The sequence below is a fragment of the Caloenas nicobarica genome, chromosome 14, assembly GCF_036013445.1.
Source record: "Caloenas nicobarica isolate bCalNic1 chromosome 14, bCalNic1.hap1, whole genome shotgun sequence".
Taxonomy (NCBI): Eukaryota; Metazoa; Chordata; class Aves; order Columbiformes; family Columbidae; genus Caloenas; species Caloenas nicobarica.
In genome coordinates, this window is record NC_088258.1 from 99,531 (window position 1) to 120,205 (window position 20,675).

The following is a 20,675-nucleotide window of genomic DNA, read 5'->3' on the forward strand; positions in this document are numbered from 1 at the left end:
TGTACATCAAATTGAAGACATCCAGGTTCATAAGCCTAGAGAATTCGTCTCTGAATAACGGGATTTTCCACAACTATATAGTTCTCTCTATACCTCCTGTTTGCCTCACGTTACTGATTTGCACAATAATCTATTAAAGATAACTGTACCAGCTATAGTTTTATAAAAAAGGCTAGTCACAGTGACAGGACAATGCAATTTGTCTGCATCTTGCTAAAGTGGTTTCCATTAGACTTCTACATTGGCAAAAAAGGATGACACTTTGTAATATCTAAGCAGCTGAAATAACGTATAGGCATGTTCCTTGTAAGCAAAGGGCATCTTTCTCCAGCTGTGACTACAGCTAGCTTTAAGTTGTCACCCACACTTTCAACAACTATAACTACAGAAGTCTAGAAACATGTTTAAAAAAACCCAAATAAATAAATAAAATCAAACCCTACCAATTCATCAAATCCTACCAAACAGCTAAATGACCTTAGCATAAATCTACTATTTGCTGCTACAAGCCAATAATGTAAGCACAGTAAAACCAAAAATATTTAGATTAGTAGCCTCATTAAATTTTTGCAAGATAGCAACACCTCAGTGATTGTGTGCTTGTGAAAGATGACTGATTTCATCAACTGGTGAAAAAAGGCAGCCAAAGACTTAAACTAGAACTAAAGCATTTCTTCTAAATATGTGCCCTTCTTCTCTCTCTCTTTGGTGACACTGAGATAGCAAATAAGCACCTTTTTGCAGTGGAACAACTGAAACAGGTAGCTTAATTATTAAATGTGCCTTATTTTTTATTTAAGAAACCTTAGGAGAAAGCTTTCCTACTCCTTCCCAAGTAAAGACAGTTTCTCACCTATCAGCAAGCCACATACAGTTTTAATTTTTTAATAGGTCAGTTTAAGCTAATCCTCTCAACAAGAAAAACAAAGAAGCAGACCAAAGACAACAAAAAACAATCCCTACGCTGCCACACTTTAAGGTATTTTCTTGTTAACTCTGGAACACTATTCAGGTTCTGTTCCTTATCTTTTTAACCATTTAAACACCTTTTCTGGAACTCATGCATGAGAAAATGAATAAATTCACTACTAGTCTCACTGAAAAAATAAAAGTTAAAAACTGATAGATAAGAATCAACTCTCTGTTTTCAACCTGTTGGTTAAATATTCAAGGGTTATAACCTGTTCCCTTATTTTCCCTAAGTGTATTTTACTGGCTCTTTCAGAGCCAGCACAGCACATGAATACTTTATATCTGCTACCACATTCCATTCCACAAAAAAACCCTTAATCAGTTAACTTTTATTTCCCTACTAAAAATGAGTCAGAATGAATACCCGAATATTCACTATCACCCACCACTGGCAGTCCACGCAGAAAAAATAATATTTTACTCAAAGAATTGCCGAAGCACAGAATGCTCCGGCTAATGAGACAGGCTGTTACCAAAAGTAGTTTCATCTGGTTCTTGAAACCGAACAAGAGGGTGATGACAGTGCAGAAACAACACGACATCGTTGCGAGCAGATACTCCATTAAAAGGCTGAAACCAAGCCCGGACCGACAACACAAACCGCCAAACGCACGAACGGTCCCGTGCCTCCCGGCTGCCACCCAGACCCCACCGCTGCGCGCCGAGCAGCCGCAGCCGCCTGAGCCCAACGAGAGCCTCGCAGCCGGCCCGGGGGCAGGGCCGGCGGCCCCGGCAGCGGGAACCCGGCAGCGCCGGCCCCCGCCGGCCCGCCTGCCCCCCGCAGCGCTCCCGGGCCCGCCCCGGGGAACCTGCGCTCACCTTGTCCGAGTCCAGGTCGGGATCGGCCTGGCAGAGGCGGAACAGGAAGGACTTGGGGTCCCTGCAGAGCGTCTGCCGAGTGGTCAGGAAACAGGTGCCCCCCACGTTCAGCCGCACCCACTTGCCGGGCACGGCACCGGGCGGCGGCGCGGAGCTGCAGCGGAGGCACGGCCCGCCCGCGCCGCCCAGGCCCGGGCCGTCGATCGGGGGAACCGGGAAGTCGCAGTGGTTCTCCGCCGCCATCCTCGCCGCCGCCGGAAGGGTCCGCCCGAGCTACAGGTCCCCGGGGCACCTCCCACCGGAAGCGTCCGCTGGGGACGGCTCCTTCCCCTTCCCGCCCGGCGCCTGCGCTGCAGCGGCCGCCAGCGCTGCTCCCGACAGCCCGGCCGCGGGCGGCCCTGCCCCGCAACCAGGGGCCGCGGGCCCAGGAAGGGCGCTCGCACCTCCGGCAGCGGGTTTGGATTTCGGTAAAGCCTCGGATAGTGTCTCTCACAGTCTGCTCCTGGACAAGATGTCCCGCACACAGCTGGGTAAACACACAGTGCAGTGGGCGAGCAGCTGGGTGACGGGCCGGGCTCAGAGGGTTCCAGTAAATGGGGGCATGTCTGGCTGGCGACCAGGCAGTAGCAGGTCCCACAGGGATCCATCTTAGGGCCAGCGCTCCTCAAGGTCTTCATAAATGACTTGGACACAGGACTTGAGGGAATACTAAGGAAGTTCAACGATGACACAAAACTGGGGGGAAGCTGCCGACACTCGAGGGCAGAGAGGCCCTGCAGAGGGGTCTGGCTAAATTGGAGAACTGGGCAATCACCAACCACATGAAGTTCAACAAGAGCAAGTGCCAGAGTTTGCACCTGAGACACAGTGACCCTGGCTGCATAGACTGGGGGACAAGGTGCTGGAGAGCAGCTCCACAGAACAAGGGGTTCTGGTCAACAGCAAGTTGAACATGAGCCAGCGGTGTCCCTGGCAGCCAAGACGGCCCCGTGTCCTGGTGCACCCAGCACAGCAGGGCCAGCCGGGCAGGGAGGGGATTGTCCCGCTCTGCTCTGCGCTGGGGCAGCCTCACCTGCAGCATTCACTGTGTGCAGGGCTGGGGACACAGGAGAAAAGGAGATAAAGCTACTGGAGAGGCCAAAGCTGGCGAAGGGTTTGGAGGGGAAGCTGTGTGAGGAGCGGCTGAAGTCCCTGCGTTTGTTCAGCTGCAGCAGAGGAGGCTGAGGGCAGAGCTCATGGGGCTGCGGCTTCAGCAGGGGAGCAGGAGGGGCAGGGCTGAGCTCTTCTCTCTGTGACAGGGACAGAACCCAGGGAACGGCAGGAAGATGTGCCAGGAAGGGTCAGTTGGACATGAGGAAAAGGTTCTTCACCCAGAGGTGCTGGACACTGGAACGGGCTCCCCAGGGAGGTGTCACGGCCCCAGCCTGACAGTGTTCAAGAAGAGACTGGACAACGTCCTCGGACACACGGTGTGACCTGTGGGGTGTCCTGTGCAGGGACAGGAGCTGGACCTGATCCTCGGGGTCCCTTGCAGCCCAGGACATTCCCTGGTCCACAGGTCCTGCCCCCCCGCAGCGGAAGGAAGAGGCGGAGGCCGGGCCAGGACCCTACATGCCTTTATTACAGACTACCAAGCATTAAGTGAAATCCATCATCTGGTCACTAACTACACATCTACAGCACAGAGATCTGTCGAGAGAATAAACAGTCATTAAATTATGAGATATGATTAAATCATCGACCAATAGAAAATTTTTATAATAAAGCCAGAAAAAAGGTGTAAAATATAGTTTACAATAATTATTCACATTCAAGGCTGTACATCAATACATACAACACCATGGCCCCGAACATGAATTCAATCCAAATATTTCATATATTAGAATTTAAATAACACAGACTGAACTAGAGGCCAACAAGAGCCAGCAAATAACCTTATAAGAATAAAAATACAAAAAGTGTGTATCTTAAATCATTGCATTATTTGCTTCTGTTTTCACAAGTTCTTGGAGGAGGGGAGATTGTTTTGTGATGTTTATTGAGGGGGTTTTGGGTTTGTGTTGGTTTTATTTGTTTGTGGTTTGTTTTGTTTTTGTTGTCTTTTGTTTTTCCTTTTATCTGTACATCACAGTTACAGCTACAAACCAGGTAGAGAATGTTACACATGTAACTGACTGCCACCAACCTGAAAACAGCTAGCATATAACTATCAAAACTGATTACGGTTCCTGATTCCTATTTTTTCTTTTTTGTCAGATACAGTAATTGTGAGTTCTGCTACAATTTAGAACATTTGCCACATCCAATCAGAGTTAGTACATGGTCATAGGAAGCTTTGTCAAATGGCAACCATCTACATTCACTGCCCTGCTGACAGACAGACCAGGTTATTGTTGATGTATGAAAGTCATATTTCTTCTAAGAAAGAGGAAACATTCTCTAATTACCAGTCTCATCTTAGCTGAAAGCACACCCTTTTGGGTCAGAGAATTACTTGTCTGTAAGCTCACCTGATCAACTGATGGACAAGCTGTGTCAAGAAGCTTTGCAGGAGCACTTCCATTTGATTAATAAAATATTTGCATAAACTATTACAGGCATTCAGCAAAATTTCAAATATAAATACCACACCTATTTGTGTAATTCACGATTAGAAAGAATGATCAGAATCCACAGACCACATCTTCAGGCAACTATTAATACACAAGTTCTCTCCTCAGCTAGGTGTTGAAATCAAATGTTTTGTCCACAGGCCAAATGAAATAGTTGTGTTGACTTTACTAAATCATTCAAGAGAAACTGTTACATGTACATGTGGAAAGTCCTCAGGATTCTTCAAAGTTCCCAGCACAAAATGTAATGATATCAAGCACATTAAGCATCTTGAACTACAAAAAGGGACTACAACTATCACATCTTTGTTTTCCAGGTGTAGATATAGCAGATACTTCACAACCAAATCACATCAGAAGGAGAAAAGTGGAGAATAGCACTATGTGACAGCTCGATGTCTTCAGCAGGTAATATCAGTCTGCTCACAATGCGGCAACATCGCATCCGAAGCAAGTCTTCCCTAATATAAATCTTTGTCAAAACTGGACTTCAAGGCCAATGGTAATAAACTAATCTCTCCAGTTTATCAAAGTAGTTTTTCTGTGACTGGTCTGGATACTGAATAGAACAGTGTGATTCAAAAATCCTTTCTAGCAGTACTTTGTCCTTTCTTAAGCTCCACCCCACAGAAAACAGATGGAATAAACACCTTCCTGAAGTTCAAATCCCAAGCAGAACAAGATTACAACATCACTGACCAGATGCTTTATAAATGATTGGCAATTGTTCAAAATACAAAAGATGGAATGAATTGATAATGAACAGATTGGGTTTTCAGTAGGTTTGCAGTGAGGAATCTGAAGAAGAGTCTTTAAGTGCCTAACAACCCTTTTTGTGCTTTGAAAGACCTCAGAAAGAGAGGAGAGCAATTAACTGGCTTATCTGCAGCTCTGAAGAACTTGCCTTGTACATGTCATTCCATGAACCCCCACGAAGCACAGAAGCCATCTCCAGGCCAAAGATCTGAAGCTATCCCACTGCAGGTATAAGCATGTAAAACAGGAACCAGCCCTCCATAGCGTGCAGCTCCTGTCAGTACACATCGAAGTGGACAAACTGATGAAACATACTTAAATCCATAATATTGCTTTGTCTTGCCTCACTCTATTCTTCTGCCATCTTTCAAAACCACAGATTTCACTTACAGTCCAAGAAAGACTAATATCTCTCCTAGAAGAGTTCTAGGTCCCTTCCCACAAAAGCAGCAGTAAAGGAAGACTTGAGTTGGAACACTGAAGTTCTGAGGGGAGGGATGCCTGCAAGTGATGCTCAGTTTCCTAATGACGGCGTTGTCAAAAGAAAAAAGGAAACTAGAATGCAGACATCAGCCTTCCAGACACCTTCTTGACAGCTTACTGCTATAAAGGTTGATTTGGCCGAAAGCTTTTAGTGGGCAGGATGGAAGCCTACTGAGAGAGGATTTTCACGGTGTGAAAAAGCAGAGTAATTACTTCAGTATGGCAAAATGACTACAAGCCTAAATATTACAGAAAACATGTTTAAGCATTCCTAGATATCCACCTAGTGAACAAGCCAACAGAGATGACTTCATCTCCTCATGAAGTTAAGAGGTGTTCTCTGTCAGCAGAACAGCCTTGCCAGACTTTTTATGCGAGGCCAAGTTTTGTCACACTGAACAGCAGCAGCACCACGAATCTCCATCACTGCCAAACTCTCAAGTATGACGTTGGGAGTATGTCTACATCTCTATACCAAAGACTAAATCCAAAAGTGGTAGGGTTGCCTCCAGTGGACCCAAGATAGCTGGAACTTGACAGCCAGAGAGCAAATAGATAGCACTGCAACAAAATTACAGTATATGTCATCTTGGTTAGAATGGTAAATATAGGATTAATACAGACACAGGTAGAAGGTATACTGAGCTATCCAAATTTCAGTAACAAGGAGTGTACGTTTTATGTGATGAAATTTCTCACGATGCAAAAGGAATGGTGTTCTGTCGTCTTCATCTCATCCATTTGTAGGACACCTTATCTCCCTTAACACTGGGCACTAAGCCAGGGATTTACTTTCGTCAAGTCTGTGCACGTCGTGGGATGACAGAAGACCACAAGAATGTGGTTCCTCCACAAAAAAGGCAACTGCACTCTCTCTTTTAAAGACTGAGAGATACTGGAAAAGCTGAAATGTCATCATTTTCAACCATGTAACACAGTTTTTCAGAGATCAAGAATAAATCTCCTTCACCCTGTAAAACAACAAAATATCCAACATTCATGTGTCTGCTGAGAAATCCTGATAAGTCACCGATTTTAAAATTCTGCTTCTAAAACAGTGGTCCATGAGTTTTTTCAACATCGCAGTGGAACTTTTCTTTCTTTGGCAGAAGGAAAAGCACATCATACGGTAAGACCTCAAAATGCAAAGAGATGGTATGTATAGAAGGTGAATAAATAGGTGTGATGTTTATACTGCTTTTAAAACAAGGAAGGAATGCCTTTGTCCAGACCTAGGCCATTCCTCTCTGCAAGGTTCAGGAACACAGGCATGTTGAAAATACCACTACAGAAGTTGGTTTTAGCACATAGAAAGTTATATCTTTGCAATGTTACACGAAATGTTTGACCACTAAAAAAGCCTTAATTTGAAGAGGATAAATGAGATCGATATGAAAAATATTTTCATTTTATAGATATGACTTAAGTACCATATATTTTCCCCTTTGTATCAATATTTTCCTTTGCATTTTTAACCAGATTACTTTATGGATCTAATATTTCAATGGCTTAAATTTTTTTCAGAGCTGCTAAATATTTGGCCAAAGACCAAAAATAGGAATATTTATACATCTCATTATACAATGAGGAAAAAAAAAAAGTCAAGTAATCAATTGCACAAAGCTTTCACATTTCCTTCTCTACTCAGGTAAATAGGTTGGCCCCACTAAAATGCACAATACATGCACACCCTGGAAAGCAAGCTTCTAGCCCTCATCTCCCGAAAAGGTGAAAAACTATTTACTACTTAATAGTAACCTTTTCCCCCCCATACTAACTAGTTTTTTTTTTTAGTTAGCATTAGTTAAAAGCATGCTGGTAAGTTTATTGTCCCTTGATTAAGCACACATATGATTCATATTAAAATTGAAATTGAATGTTTAAAGTCTTATATGCTTCAGAAGCCAACATTTCAATTTTAGAAAACTTTCAGTGCCATGTTAAGCATTTTACTCTCTCACAACCTGTATCATTAGAGCCTGTCTGCCAGACACATACATGTGATTCATTCACATAATTACTAAAGTACCACATAAATCCTGCAACCAGAACTATATTAGGAATTACACAAGGGTGCAACTGACCTGGTTACAAATGCCATATACCAATAAGCTGGGGGACTGTGAGGAAAGGACGAGAAAACTGAGAGGTGGTGCTTAGGAGAGGCATATAAAAGCTCCCTGATGAAATACAGTTTAATGATAATCTGAAAGTCACAGAAAACCCCAGCCCCAGAAAATGCAAGGCTGGGACATGATTTGGCATGTGTGCGTGTGGATTGGTTTTAACTCATCTTAAGTGAAGCTGGTAACGCAAGGTCTATCCACTAGTCCGCAGCAGAAACTGAGCTGAAGTGCACAAAAGCAAGATCTTCACTGCAATGATATGCATGTGGAAGCCTCAACAGAAGCACAAAGAGCAAGCAAAGCGACCCTGAATTCCATTAGGTTTTTGCTTTTCTTTTTTCTTTCTTTCTTAAAAAAAAAAAAGAAGAAGAAAAAAAAAAAGAAAAAAAAAAGAACACACACACAACCAAAAAAACCACACAGAACATTTCAGACATTTGCTTCCCCTTGAGATGGTAATAGGTGGGTTGAAAAGATTCCTCTGATCGGCTGCACATGGAGTTCTAGCAGCAAGTAGCGAAACTGGGAAATTTTGGATGAGCTTTACTATTTAGCAGCATTCTGGTGGTATCTGTGCCGCCAAACTTCATGTATCTTTTTGCACCATTTATGAGCATTCCCACTCGGGTCCATCAGGTAATATGTCCTGTTTGGCTATAAGTGAACGACAGTTTAATGAGTACTCCAAACAGTTTACCCAAAAAGCACTAATTATTCTTCACCTAACAATAAAATAATTATTCAGAATAAATTCATAAGTCTTCTAAAAGTTAAATTCAGTTACAGTTATATGACATTACATATTACTGAGTAACCATACATCTGGCATCTCAATATTGTTAAGCAGTCAACTAACAATATATTGTTGCTACATTCCTTGTGATCCGCTATGTATTAAGACAGCTAAATTTTAAAAGTCCTTCTTAAGACCTTCCTTCAAATCCCTAAAGCCACTTATAGTTTATTTACACATGAATAATAAAAGAATACATTTCTATTTCTGAGGGAAACGTATATCATCAGGATTTTTTTGTTGTTAGAGGGTTTTTTGTGTATGTTTTTTGTGGTTTGTTTTTAAATTAAGGCTATCAACTCTGGTATTTAAGGAATTATATTTTCTCCAGAAAAAATTGTTTGTTAGCAACTTAAAACAATTGTCCAAGGACTTTAGTGCAATTTACAGAGAAATTAAAGAAAGTCACTTACTGTGTGAACAAAAAATGTCTTAAAATTCTTGGCTTCTGGCCGCAACTCTAAAGACCATGGAATTTCTCCTTTTAGAACTTTGTTGACAGGATCCACATAATACAGGTGGGGCCCTTCTGTGAGCAGCAATTGGCGCCGACGTGCAAACAATCCCTAAGAAGAAAAGTAGAAGCAGTAATGCAAAAAAAGCATGAGGGAAAAAAAAAAAAGTAAATGTGTAGAGCTCTGAATTTAACAACAGAGGTAGAATTAAAAGAGCTCAGTGAAAGGACAGTATATTTGAGCTTGGGGAACTCTCTTTTCCTTTTGCTTATTTGACTTCACTCGTTTTTTAGGGGGCTGCAGTGCATTCCTACTGCATGGCAAAACACAAGTACTATTTTAGAAAGAATCTTGAAGTTCTAACAAAGCATCAAACAACCAGCTGCACAGAGTGAAGCACAATCTATTTGTCAAAGATTCTAGTACAGAAATCAATACTCATGATTTTGTGGAGAAAATTAGGAACAAACAGGTAGTAACTTAGATGTAAGAGAATCTCCATTCCTGTAAAGCTGACACAGACTATTGTTGCTCATCTGTACCACCTTAAAATTCATATTTAAAGCTGCTGTGATGTCACCTCTGCCTCTCTCAGGATACAGGCATTAGCTGGACCCAGGAAAAACGCCACAGTAAACGACAATATGGGCTTGTATCTTATTTTCTGATATTTGTGGCTCAGTCCACATGCAGACATGTATCAAAACAAAGCGTTCAGTGGGCTGTACCAGACTGGGAGGAGGAGGGGGAACAAACACTCATTTTCTACAGTCTCGAAATGAAAGCACCAATAGCACATTTACTTTTAGCCTTTTCCAAAAACCAAGAGCACACCACTACATTAAGAAAAACACAATCTATTCACAAATCATTACATTTTAATAAGTAAACAAAACACTTTGACACTTATAAATAAGTTACACAAGGAAGCTCTAAAACAGGTTCCTCATCTGTGCTGCAACTGTGCAAAAATGTAACAGCTGAATTTTATTACAGGGAATTAAGAAAAGCCCTTACCTTTCTTTTGTCCACTGGACCCATTTTTAAGATTAAATTATTTTCTACAAACTGATGCCTTAAAAAAAAAGAAAAATAACTATTACTCCAGAAGTACTTCATCCACAGAAACATCTTTTATTATTATTATCAAGCAATTTTACATGTCTCTCCCTAGTGTCTTCTTTTCTGCCACAGAATCCTGAACAACTCTACTAGATGAATTTTGGACTCTTCCTCATTCCACACCAAATAGTTCCTCTACAATCTGACACAGGGAAGAAAAAAAAAAAAAAATCACAGATGAGAAACTCCTCTCAAGAGTGAAGATAAACCCTAAGAAGTACGTAGTCTGGAGGAATTTTGGTCAGATATCAACAGGACAAGGGGTGATGGTTTTAAACTAAAGGAGGGAGATTCAGGCCAGATATGAGGAAGAAATTGTTGCCCTGAGTGTGGTGAGAGCCTGGCCCAGGCTGCCCAGAGAGGTGGTGGATGAACCATCCCTGGAGACATCCCAGGCCAGGCTGGACGGGGCTCTGAGCAACCTGAGCTGGCGCAGATGTCCCTGCTCATGGCAGGGGTGGCGCTGGGGGAGCTGGGAAGGTCCCTCCAACCCAAACCGTTCTGTCATTCTATGATTATCATCCAAAAAAACTACCAACATATGGCAACTGTAAGAAAGAGGGAACTTCTTCTAGTGCTAGTTCTCTGCAGAGGGAAGCACTGGTACAGTGTCATTTCTGCCTGTCCTATAAACATACTCCATAACACCTTCCAGACCCTGTAAATTTTAGAAATACAGTATTAGGTTTTTGCTGCCACTACTTTAAAAACGGAAGTCAAGAAAAATCTAGTTGCTAATTGTTTGCCTGAAGATATTAAGATTGACAAATATTAATTTGAATCAAAATAACTTATTGTTCTGATTCCCTACTGCTGTGCAAGTAACAGATGAGCTGCATTCAAAGATCTTACCAGGGATTTCCCCCAGCTTGTTTTGCCAGAAGTAACCTCTTTTCATCTTCAGAAAACTGTAAGTCCAGCTCAAAGGAATTGTTGTCGAGATCATGAATATACTGTTCAATGTTTCCTCCTGATGTCTGTGGTGTACTTGTCTCTGGGGCAGACAGTGAATGGGAAGAGGCAGAACCAGAAACTTGCATGCAACCAAACTGACTCAGGAGATTGTCATACTAGAGGAGGAAACAAAATGAAGTAAGGACATTTCTTTGATTAAAAAGCTTATTTTACACTAAACTGCAGCCCTTCATTTAAGCATGCTTTTGTTTATTATGCTTTTGTGCAAAAAGACAGCCTGCTCTCTATAGATTAACAGGCACTTATCCAAAAAAAGTATGGTTGGTCAAAAGCAAGCCAACCAGTAGTTTTTCTGAACACCCACTTCATCAGAAAAAAAAATGCTGACTAGTTCAAGTTTTAACCAGCAATTTTATATTAGATACTTAGTAATTGAGTCTTCATTAAAATACACTAATCGGTAGTTTAAATAAAAATAGTTAATATGCTATAGTTATGCTTTAGCAAAGGTCTCACACAGCATCAAAGCTGAATATAGGAACAGAAAAACATACATTTCCATAACAGTCTTCATCATCCTCTGACATAGCAGGTAAATACGCTGTAAGCTTTGGGGGTGTCTGAAGATGTAGGTTCTCCCACACAATTGATTCGAAGAAGGGGTGAGCCTTAAGAGGTCCATATCCTCCCATTTCTTCACAACCTAATCTGTTGGTAGCATCTAGAACCTGAGCAAATCACAATTAAGTTAACATGCATAAAATAATGACGAGGAAGGGGCAAGCACCATTCACATTTGCACAGCATGTGAAAACTTAAAAACAGTTTGTCTCACTGCTCCAAGCATACATATCTAGAATACAAGGAGACTGCTTATAATACAAGATGTTATTTGTCAGTATGGCTTGCCAGCAAGATTCCGTACTAGACCAGCTCACAGATCTGGAGAAAGGAGCACTTTGGGTCCACACAATTTTTTGGCTTTGTTTCTTCATAAAGACAGACCCAAGACCAAGCAAGCATACAGAGAAGGCCCAAAGGAGCACAGCTCATTGAAGTATAGCCCAGCATCACACTGTAGTGATGCAAGAAGCTGTGTAAGCTATAGTTGGTGTCAAACAACAACCTCTCAAGCACCTACAACTGCAGAGTTCTCAGGATGTTGAAGCAACCTGGGCCTTACTGTTCAGCAGGCCCTGGTGTGGCCATCATGCTGGCCTGGACACGGAACGTGCAGCCAGCCCTTTACAATGGCCGCACTCATCACCATCCACAAATGTACGGCAGTTTCCTCCTCAGGCCCCACGCCATGCCAGTACACTAGACTATTGAACCTCAAAACGCTTGAACCACCTAAAATGTTCTCTGCGTGTTCATTTTAGTGTCATGGCTATATCTCACTGATGAGACAGAACTATCATTTCTTCCTTCCTGTCAAACATTCAAATGCAGAGTAGTCCTTTGGATGATACTATTGAGACATACATTAAGTGCAAGGTAAGTGCATCTGAAAATGCAAGGTAAGCTGACTTACACTGTAATGTACAGTACACTACATTCAACCAAACTATTCATTATTAAGCTGAGTACTATGTAAACCTAAGCTTTGAATCTTAACTTCTGTGTGTAATGTACACTAATAAGAACCCTTTGCTACTGAGAGACATTCCTTGTCCACACTTTAGAATTCAGATTTAAAAAAATAATAATCTAAGTGCTGTTTAATAATGGATGTTGATTTTTCAAGACACTCCCATAGAAAGTCAAGAATGCTTACAGTCATTCTTATTATAAGGTTTGCAATAGAGTGCATAGAAACTTCAGGGAAAAAATAACTATGTAAGCTGAATGTTTCCAATGTCATCAAATCATTCAACAGCAGCAAATATTACCAAGAGCTTTTCAACAAGGTCTTTTGCCTTGGGAAAAAATTTTTCTGGAAAGTCATATTCCAACTTTATTATCTTCTGGAATATAAGATATTCATTTCTGCAAAAGAAAAAAAAATATTAGCTCTTGTTATTAGTTCTTCATGATTCTTTGACCTTAACAGTACATAACCCGGACAACTTGTAGATCTCCCATTTAAAATATAAGTCACATTCCCATAAACCTTTCTTTCTAGGGTAAAGGGGTACCATCTTCCAAGTATCTATGATCCTGTGAGCACCAGACACTTGAATAATAAGAAAAGTTCAAATAGCTCAATACAGAGGTGCCTCATACTCCCTTCATACAGGCATTGTTACCTTTATGGTATAAATTACATGTGAAATCACAGAATCACACAGAATCACAGAATGTTAGGGATTGGAAGGGACCTCAAAAGCTCATCCAGTGCAATCCCCCGCCAGGGCAGGAACACCCAGATGAGGTTACAGAGGAAGGTGTCCAGGCGGGTTGGAATGTCTGCAGAGAAGGAGACTCCACAGCCTCCCTGGGCAGCCTGGTCTAGTGTTCTGTTACCCGCACTGAGAAGAACTCAAATTTTAGTGGAACCTCTTGTGTTCCACTTTGAACCCATTACCCCTTGTCTTATCATTGGTTGTCACTGAGAAGAGCCTGGCTCCATCCTCGTGACACCCACCCTTTACATATTTATAAACATTAATGAGGTGACCCCTCAGTCTCCTCCGAGCTCCAGAGCCCCAGCTCCTCAGCCTTTCCTCACACGGGAGATGCTCCACTCCCTTCATCACCTTTGCTGCCCTGCGCTGGACTCCCTCCAGCAGTTCCCTGTCCTTCTGGAACTGAGGGGCCCAGAACTGGACACAATATTCCAGATGCGGTCTCACCAGGGCAGAGCAGAGGGGCAGGAGAACCTCTCTGACCTACTGACCACCCCCCTTCTAATCCCCCCCAGGTCCCATTGCCTTTCCTGGCCACAAGGGCCCAGTGCTGGCTCATGGTCACCCTGCTGTCCCCAGGACCCCCAGGTCCCTTTCCCCTGCACTGCTCTCCAACAGGTCATTCCCCAACCTATAGTGGAACCTGGGGTTGTTCCTGCCCAGATGTAAGACTCTACACTTTCTCTTGTTATATTTCATTAAATTTTTCCTCGTCCAACTCTCTAGCCTGTCCAGATCTCGCTGGATGGCAGCACAGCCCTCTGGCATGTCAGCCACTCCTCCCAACTTGGTGTTATCACCAAACCCGCTGATAGTACACTCCATTCCCTCATCCAAGTCATTGATGAATATATTGAATAATACTGGCCCCAGAACTGACCCCTGAGGCACTCCACTAGATACAGGCCCCCAACCAGACTCCGTCCTATTGACCACGACTCTCTGCCTTCTTTCCTTCAGACAGTTCGTGGTCCACCTCACTACCTGATCATCCAGACCACACTTCCTCCATTTAGCTGTGAGGATGCTGTGGGAGACGGTGTCAAATGCTTTACTGAAGTCAAGGTAGACCACATCCACTGCTCTGCCATCATCAATTCACCTTGTTATGTCTTCATAAAAGGCTATGAGGCTGGTCAAGCACGACTTCCCCTTGGTGAAGCCATGTTGACTGTCCCTGATGACCCTCTTATCCTTGATATGCCTTGAGATGGCACCAAGGATAAGGTGTTCCATCACTTTCCCAGGGATGGAGGTGAGGCTGACTGGTCTACAGTTACCCAGGTCCTCCTTCTTGCCCTTTTTGAAGACTGGAGTGACATTTGCTTTCCTCCAGTCCTCAGGCACCTCCCCCGTTTCCCAAGACTTGGCAAAGATGATGGAGAGTGGCCCAGCAATGACTTCAGCCAGCTCCCTCAGCATCCGCGGGTGCATCCCATCTGGACCCATGGATTTATGGGTGTCCAGATTGCTTAATTGCTCCCTAACCCAGTCCTCATCAACCAAGGCAAACTCCTCCATTGCCCTGCCTTCCTCTGGGGCCTCAGGGGTACGGGGCTCCTCAGGACAGCCTCCGGCAGAGTAGACAGAGACAAAGAAGGTATTCAGTAACCCTGCCTTCTCTGTATCTTCTGTCACCAGGGCACCCACCCCATTCATCAGTGGGCCTACATTGCCTCTGGTGTTAGTTTTATCTGCCATGTATTTGAAGAAGTTCTTTCTGTTGTCCTTGACCCCTCTCGCCAGGTTTAATTCTAAGGAGGCCTTAGCTTTCCTAGTTGCCTCCCTACATCCTTTAACAACAGCCTTATATTCTTCCCAAGTGGCCAGCCCCTCCTTCCATGATTTGTAAACCCTCCTCTTCCACTTGAGCTTACGCAGCAGTTCCCTGCTTAACCACGCAGGTCTCCTGGCTCCCTTCCTTGACTGCCTACATGTCGGGATGCTCCAATCTTGAGCTTGGTAGAAGCAGTCCCTGAATGCTAACCAACTATCTTGGGCCCCTTTACCTTCAAGCAGCCTTGCCCATGGGATTTCCCCTAGCAATTGTTTGAAAAGGCCAAAGTTGGCCCTGCTGAAGTCCAGGGTTGCAATTCTGCTTGCTATTATGTTCCTGCCACACAAGATCCTGAACTCCACCATTTCATGGTCACTGCAACCAAGGCAGCCCTCAACCCTTACTTCTTCAACCAGTCCTAGCATACATTAAGGAATCTCACAGGAACTCTAGTTATAGCTGCCTAAGCGTCTTCATGACATCAGAACGGACAAATAAAAGCAGGTATGACATTAACACCAATGCTGAAACACAGAAAGTTGTACTTCAGAACTAGTAGTAAGGTAAAAGGTAAAACCAAGTCAATATATTTATGATCCACATGTAAAGAATTAGCTTAAATCTCTTACCCAGCTCTAAATGGAGGCAATCCAGCTACAAGCTGATATATTATACATCCCAGGGCCCAGAGGTCAGAGCTTCAAAAGAAAGAAGAAAAAAAACAAACCAAACCAAAACATATAGCATGTTTTCCTATAAGAAGTCTTTAAACTGTAACTAAAAAAAAAATTCTTAAGCTTCTGCTAGTTAGAACGTAGCAGGAACACACTGGACAAACCTGTCTAGCATAATTTCCATGACATTCCTTGACAGAAGAGTAGGCTGGCAACACAACTTTCGGGGGGGGAAAAAAAAAAGTATAGAGTAACCGCCTCACAACAACTGAGTACAGGCACATGCACAAGACAGCCAAATTCGCCGTAAAAATGAGTATGTAATGAGACTAAAAAGAATTCTTATTGTCCACTACCACAATTCAAAAATGCATCCACCTTATTGCGATATATGCTCCTTCCGAATTAAAATCCTTTCCTCTAAATATTTTATGCAAAATAGGTCATAATACAGCTTTTTCATCTAAAGCTTTTCTTAAGACACAAAGAAAAAGGCAGAATATATAGTACATGGGTGATGGAAAGTCTTAAGTTTTAGTGTGTTGGCCTGAAAGAGTATTTTTAACTTATTTTACCTCGAGGTAAAGTATATGTAGATTTGATTAAAGCTTAGAAATCCTCATGGAAGACTAAAATACTAACAAAGACTCAAAACTACTCAAATTAGGAGTTTTCTGTAAAGATCAAGGATTATGTAACTTCTAAAAGGAGATGATAGCCTCATGAAGTATTTCCATTAGGCAAACCAGTCAAAACCTTTTAACTAGAAAGAAAAGTGGAAAGTCTAATGGTATTTCTATCATTTCAAGAAATGCTAGCACAAGTTACCACAGTCACTCATATAAGAGAACTCTTTTTCCCTATCATTTCTCAGTGATTATTTTGATTATTCTTCTCTCATTGTAATAAAATAGATGTACAACAGTCTGCAAGTTACCATCAAGAACCAGTTTAAATGAGATAAGAAATCTCTTAAGGGTATCACTCATACCAGGCACAGAGATGAGCTTTAAATCATTGCAAACCCCAATCAAAGCTTGGCAAAGATAACTACAAGTTGATCTAAATACAAGTCAAAGAAAGCTGTAGCCTTTCCCCAAACTGACAGAATTTGACATTGTTGTTTTTGCAGCAGGAATTACCACATTAGAGCAAGTTAATATAAAACAGAATTGAAATAACTACATTATTTGGATAACAGAAGAAATGTTTCCAATTTATTTATGGGTAAGAGAAATCCAACTTCCCATTACACAATTCCTTCTCCTGACAACACCTAATCCTTCTCTCTCTCTCTTTTTTTTTTTTTAACCACTCCCCCCCACCTCCATTTGACAGTATCCTGACAGAGTCAGTAAAGTTCTAAAATCTGAAATACTCGATTCCTCACCTTTTACAGGCAGATTTCTCTGTCAGCAGTTCTGGAGAAACATACTGTGCTGTCCCTACAAATGAGTTTGCCCGTGCTGGTAAGAAAATTGAAAGAAATAAGCAAATACATACTTATGAAGAAGACAACCTTCCCCTTCCTCCACCCAATCAAAAACCCAAAGGCAATCTACTGCAAGTTATGTAATGCTACAAAGAACCCACAAGAATTAGGTTCAAGAAGCTCGGCATTTAGGCACTTTGTGAGGTATAAAATCTACCAAGATAAGATTACTACATCCAAGTGAACAGTTTAACCAATTCAGTTCAGTCCAGTCCTTTGTTCAGACGTTGTTTGCAGCATCACTGATTCACAGGTTAATGCCAAGCAACCAGTGACACAAGAATCCTACAACCCTCACATTTGAGCAACTCTGATAATCACCGGGGTTAAATACATAAGCAGAGTAAGCACCTTCTGTTTCAGCTCCGCTGCAGTAACTGTTTGTATTCTCATCTTGCAAATGAGCAGTAATTTGAGGTAGTTTATCTTCCTGCTCTATTTGGTGGTCTAGCTGGCTATACTGCCACACCAAATATTACCTCTTCTCACATAATCTAAGTGGTGACACTCAAAACTGTTTCGAGATCTCTCAGTGATTTTGTTAGATAAGAGACAATGATATTTAAAGGTTACAATTTGGTAAATACAACACACATATTTTCAAAGGCCCACTTGCCTATAGTTATCTGTGTCACATGATGAAGTAAATGATTGCATACCTTGCCTGCTATCTGCAGATAATACTTTTGCTGTTCCAAAGTCTGTTATTTGAATGTGCATATCTTCATTCAGCAAGATGTTCTCTGGCTTAAGGTCCCTGGAAAAGGCAGGTTTTTGTATTTAAACAGCACACAAAATACAGTTGCAAAACGGTCCTAGTGACTTACGTACATAATGCTATCATCAATTATGTAGGCATTCTATGAAAATTGTTGTGTCGCCTTTCTCTAACTTGTAGTTGTCAACACACAGACTGCCAACAGATTTTGAAAGGCCTATTAATCAACATTTTTTCTGCAAAGACCTGAAATAATGAATAATCTCAAAACCAAGCTATTGTGCATCTCACTTGTTCAACAAAAACAAACAAAATCCCTTAATTTAAATAGCATCTGACAGTCTGATTTGGCAGTAAGATCTTCTAGGCCTGTTACTCAGCGCAAAACTCCAGTCAGTCAAGCAACAGCGACCTCCCCAGCCCGGCCACGTGTCCGGAACAGGGAAGAACTGCAAACCACCTCCATGGCACGCTTACGTTTGTCACATACAAATTCAGGTATAATCCATATTTCAAGTGTATGTGTACCATTTGTGTGGACACTGCCTCTGATCCTGAATAAAACCAGACTCACAGTATCGTGCACACAACATATAGCGATACAGAGTTAGATGTCAAGGGGTTCACTAGCCACAACATAACAAAGTAGCATTGGGTTATACTGTTATAGTATTTACTTTTCACCAAGTATCCTCAGTTGACAAGAAGAGACAACGTACTTTCCTCCTAAGAAGTATCTTTGTATGCTCGCAAAGAAATCTAGAAGCATGTGAGTTCTTTTGATTGGCCAGTAAGAAAAATCAGTGCAAATTCAAAGCTGTTTCCATCAACCACTGTGCAGCATTATTTTCCTCAGATTACAGGCCCTTATTATTTAAAAGCATGGGTCGTGCAGTTGTACAGCCCAAAGTCCGTGGACTAGCACGGAGAGAAGTTGGAATGAGGTAATTACGACACACAAGCCATAAAAATCCTGTTTATTTTCCTGCAACTATTCTCAGAGAGAAGCAGGAAGCACATGAATGGAATGGACCTCTTTAACAGTGCTGTGTGGGGTTTTTAACATATCTATCTATATATATATATGTACGTATATATATATATTGTATTCTATGCACACGCGTGCATACAATTTATATATCATATACCTATATATTATGGGTCTAGGATATAGCTATATATCTAGATATCTATCTGCTGTAACATTTCCAGAGCAGCCTGGCATCTTACAGTGGTTCTCTCTCATGTCATATTTCTTCAGGCAGCAGAAAATCCCAAGAGCTTTCAGGCATTATGAAAGCTATGGACTGTCAATTAAATAAACTTTATACTAAGTTCTCTTAATTGTACAATTTCATTGTTTTCTTTTGAGCTTCTCATAGTGGCCTTCATATGAAGACAAACATAAAGCAGCTGTTTTATAATACAAGACTTCCAATATAGGCTTAGTAATACTGACCATCATGCTAAATGCATTTTATAAGCATTCTCCCAGCCTAACACATGGACTATATAATGAATGTGACTGGGAGTTCTTCAACTTCCCCCTGCTCCCATAGAAAATGTTATGCTCTTAGTACTCTCCATTAGATTCTATTGCCAATTATTTCACAGAAGAGTATTAGCAAAATACTTTGTCCTTTTAAAAACAATCGAAAGAACTAATAATGCTATCAGAATTATAATTAGCCAACTTTTTGTAAATTAGCATCTACTGTTCCATGAACAACTGCTTGGGAAGCTACAAACACAACAGATTTCTTACTCAAAAAGAAATTCTGCAGCTCAGATTTCTCACAGTTCCAGCTTTAATTTGTTTAATAAACGCGAATGACAAAACACACTTATCCAGACAATATAACTCCGTCAAGAACAACTGCAAAGGTTCTATTAAAAACTTTGCTAAATTTCACCATTTACCCCATTATTGTTCAGCTCTGTGCTGCACACTAATTCACACACCAGCAGACTTTGAGTCACTTTTCGTACATAACACCACAGGGAGAAAAAAAAAAAAAGTAGTTAAACAAAAAGTCAGTTTCTGGTTTTAAACCAACCAATCAAGATTCAAAAAGATAAGTTTTTGTAACGTTAACTCAAAGAGTCTTCTTACTTTTTCATGCTAGAACAGTCGGTCTGATAAAACAGACTGGCTCTCCTCCTAAAGTTTTCTTTGTTTAGCTCCTTATGTTAACAACAGTACCAATGCCAGTGAAATGCTATTACGCTCTCATTAGCTTTCCACGAAATCCACATTTGCTTTAGACTTCACAAAGAACATTTCTAGAAAAAACACCTTGTGCATAATCAAATGCATGTTGGTCTCAACTTTTTATTACCTGTGAATAATTCCTTTTCCATGCAAATACTCCAGGGCTGATACAATTTCAGCAGTATAAAACCTGGTACAGGTCTCATCAAACGAGCCAATTTTGCGTATATACTTTAGCAGCTCTCCGTTTTTGGCATAGCTAAGCCCAAAATCTGAATGTGAGTATAGTTAAGGTCTATCATTGACCCATTCTAAAACAAAAATCCCCACAGCTTATTCCAAAGACAAGAATAATACTAAAAATACACGAACAACAGTGAAGTGAAGCTGGTTAATTTGAA

General features: G+C 41.6%; 2 protein-coding genes and 1 long non-coding RNA gene across 5 annotated transcripts in view; 1 reads left to right on the plus strand and 2 right to left on the minus strand.

The window, feature by feature from the left end:
• KCTD5 (potassium channel tetramerization domain containing 5) overlaps positions 1-2,050 on the minus strand; it is a 35,176-nt gene extending 33,126 nt beyond the window's left edge. For both annotated transcript variants that reach the window (XM_065645293.1, XM_065645292.1), the window contains exon 1: positions 1,792-2,050. In XM_065645293.1, the coding sequence (XP_065501365.1) occupies positions 1,792-2,034 (243 nt within the window). In that variant the 5' untranslated portion in view covers positions 2,035-2,050. The remainder of the gene's footprint in view (positions 1-1,791) is intronic.
• A 106-nt stretch (positions 2,051-2,156) lies between these two features.
• Positions 2,157-3,763, plus strand: LOC135994601 (uncharacterized). Its single transcript, XR_010607020.1, has 2 exons — positions 2,157-2,321; positions 3,090-3,763. It is a non-coding gene; the product is annotated as an uncharacterized LOC135994601 (long non-coding RNA).
• The window catches only part of PDPK1 (3-phosphoinositide dependent protein kinase 1), a 28,795-nt gene continuing 11,510 nt past the window's right edge, over positions 3,391-20,675 (minus strand). For both annotated transcript variants that reach the window (XM_065645291.1, XM_065645290.1), the window contains 10 exons: positions 20,402-20,546; positions 18,004-18,101; positions 17,243-17,318; positions 15,808-15,876; positions 12,946-13,042; positions 11,608-11,781; positions 10,991-11,208; positions 10,034-10,091; positions 8,975-9,127; positions 3,391-8,422 (listed from right to left, as the gene is read on the minus strand). In XM_065645291.1, the coding sequence (XP_065501363.1) occupies positions 8,315-8,422; positions 8,975-9,127; positions 10,034-10,091; positions 10,991-11,208; positions 11,608-11,781; positions 12,946-13,042; positions 15,808-15,876; positions 17,243-17,318; positions 18,004-18,101; positions 20,402-20,546 (1,196 nt within the window). In that variant the 3' untranslated portion in view covers positions 3,391-8,314. The remainder of the gene's footprint in view (positions 8,423-8,974; positions 9,128-10,033; positions 10,092-10,990; positions 11,209-11,607; positions 11,782-12,945; positions 13,043-15,807; positions 15,877-17,242; positions 17,319-18,003; positions 18,102-20,401; positions 20,547-20,675) is intronic.